The sequence below is a fragment of the Corvus brachyrhynchos genome, unplaced genomic scaffold, assembly GCF_000691975.1.
Source record: "Corvus brachyrhynchos isolate BGI_N302 unplaced genomic scaffold, ASM69197v1 scaffold479, whole genome shotgun sequence".
Classification (NCBI taxonomy): Eukaryota; Metazoa; Chordata; class Aves; order Passeriformes; family Corvidae; genus Corvus; species Corvus brachyrhynchos.
In genome coordinates this window covers 414,508-416,419 of record NW_008240089.1, presented here as the reverse complement: position 1 = coordinate 416,419, position 1,912 = coordinate 414,508, and the positions used below count along the sequence as shown (strand labels likewise).

General features: G+C 64.4%; 1 protein-coding gene across 1 annotated transcript in view; it reads left to right on the top strand.

Moving 5' to 3' along the window:
- The window catches only part of FMNL1 (formin like 1), a 12,230-nt gene that overhangs the window by 4,532 nt on the left and 5,786 nt on the right, over positions 1–1,912 (top strand). Inside the window, 6 exon segments of the mRNA XM_017744747.1 lie at positions 10–268; positions 361–454; positions 779–853; positions 1,392–1,502; positions 1,574–1,723; positions 1,815–1,909. Of these exon segments, the coding sequence (XP_017600236.1) occupies positions 10–268; positions 361–454; positions 779–853; positions 1,392–1,502; positions 1,574–1,723; positions 1,815–1,909 (784 nt within the window).

Sequence of the window (1,912 nt, the reverse complement as noted above, 5' to 3'; positions counted from 1 at the left end):
CGGGCCCCCCCCGGGACCCCCCGCGCCTGCGGTGGCAGCTTCGGGGTGGGACCGGGTCTGCATCCCCTGGTTCTGAGATGTCCTCATCCAACCTCCTGTCTGGTGGGGACGTGGCATGGAGGTGTCCCAAGGTCCTGGAGTGTCTCCAGGGGGACACGCGATGCCATTAATGCTCCTTTCTCCTCCCCAAGTCTGGCTTCAGCCTGGTGATGAACCACCCAGCCTGTGTCAACGAGATCACCCTGAGCCTCAACAACAAGAGTGCCAGGTAGGAGCTGCCCTGTCCCCTGCTGTCCCTTGTCCCCCCGTCCCCTCACCAGCCCCATGGCCCCAACCCCCTCACACCGCGTGTTCCTGCAGAACCAAGGCTCTGGTGCTGGAGCTGCTGGCCGCCGTCTGCCTGGTTCGAGGTGGCCACGACATCATCCTGGCTGCCTTTGACAACTTCAAGGAGGTGAGTCCCCAGCAGGGACACCCAGTCCCCACATGAACATCTGTGCTCCAGCTGGGTTTGTGCCTCAGTTTCCCTGTGTGTGGCAGAGCCCTGTGCCATCCTCAAAATGCCAATCTCTGGCTCACTTAGGGATGTTCCAGTCACTGAGCTTGATGTCCCCATGCCAGCCTGTGTCCCCAGGGCCATGTCCCAGCTGGGCTGGGTGCCTGGCAGCACCAGTCAGGGTTGGGATGGTGTCACCAATGGGGACCTCCTGTCCTGCCACCCTCCTGGGTGTCCCCTGGCCATGTCCTCCGTGGCCTTCAGCCCCCTGCTCCCCTCCAGGTCTGCGGGGAGAAGAACCGCTTCGAGAAGCTGATGGAATATTTCCGAAATGAGGACACCAACATCGACTTCATGGTGAGTGGCTGCTGGCGCTCGTGCTTTGCTGTCCCCAGGGCATCATGTCACCCAGGCTGCTGCACTGTGCCCAGGCCATTATGCCCCAAGAGCCCCTAAGCCACCACACTGTCCCCGTGCCAGCATGCCACAAGGGATGCTGAGCCACCAAACTCTCCCCAGGCCACCATGTCCTCAAGGGCTGCTGAGCCACCCTGCTGTCCTGGGGGTGGCATGTCCCAAGGGCTGCCGTGTCCAAGGGCTGCCAGGCTGTTCTGCTGTCCCCAGGGGCTTCTAAGCCACCACACTGTCCCCAAGGGCTTTGTGTCCCCACGGGCTTCTAAGCCACCGAACTGTCCCCAGGCCAGCATGTCCCCAAGGCCAAGGTGCTGTCCCCAGGCCACCATGTCCCCAGGACTGTGCAAACCACCATGCACTCCCCAGGGGCACCGTATCCCTGCGGGCCACCAACCCCCCATGCAGCCCCCAGGGCAGTGTCCCCATGGGCCACCCTGCCCCTGTGCTGTGCCTGTGGCCGCGCTGAGCCGTGTCCCCGCAGGTGGCCTGCATGCAGTTCATCAACATCGTGGTGCACTCGGTGGAGAACATGAACTTCCGCGTGTTCCTGCAGTACGAGTTCACCCACCTGGGGCTGGACCAGTACCTGGAGGTGGGTGACCCCGAGGGGGGGTGCCGGGGGTGCTGCCAGTGCTGATGGTGACCCCGGCTGTCCCTCGGCAGACTCTGCGCCTCACCGAGAGCGACAAGCTGCAGGTGCAGATCCAAGCCTACCTGGACAACGTCTTCGACGTGGGGGCCATGCTGGAGGACTCGGAGACCAAGACGGCGGTGCTGGAGCACATGGAGGAGCTGCAGGAGCACGTCAGCCAGGTGGGCCGTGGGCGCGTGGGCAGAGCCGCTGACGCAAGCCCCGAGGGAGGGATGAGGACGGGGCTGAGCGGCGGCGCTTCGTCCCCCACAGTTGACGGAGAAGCTGCAGGATGCGGAGAACGACTCCATGGCCAAGATAGCGGAGCTGGAGAAGCAGCTGAGGCAGGCGCGGCGGGGGCCGGGGGGGCG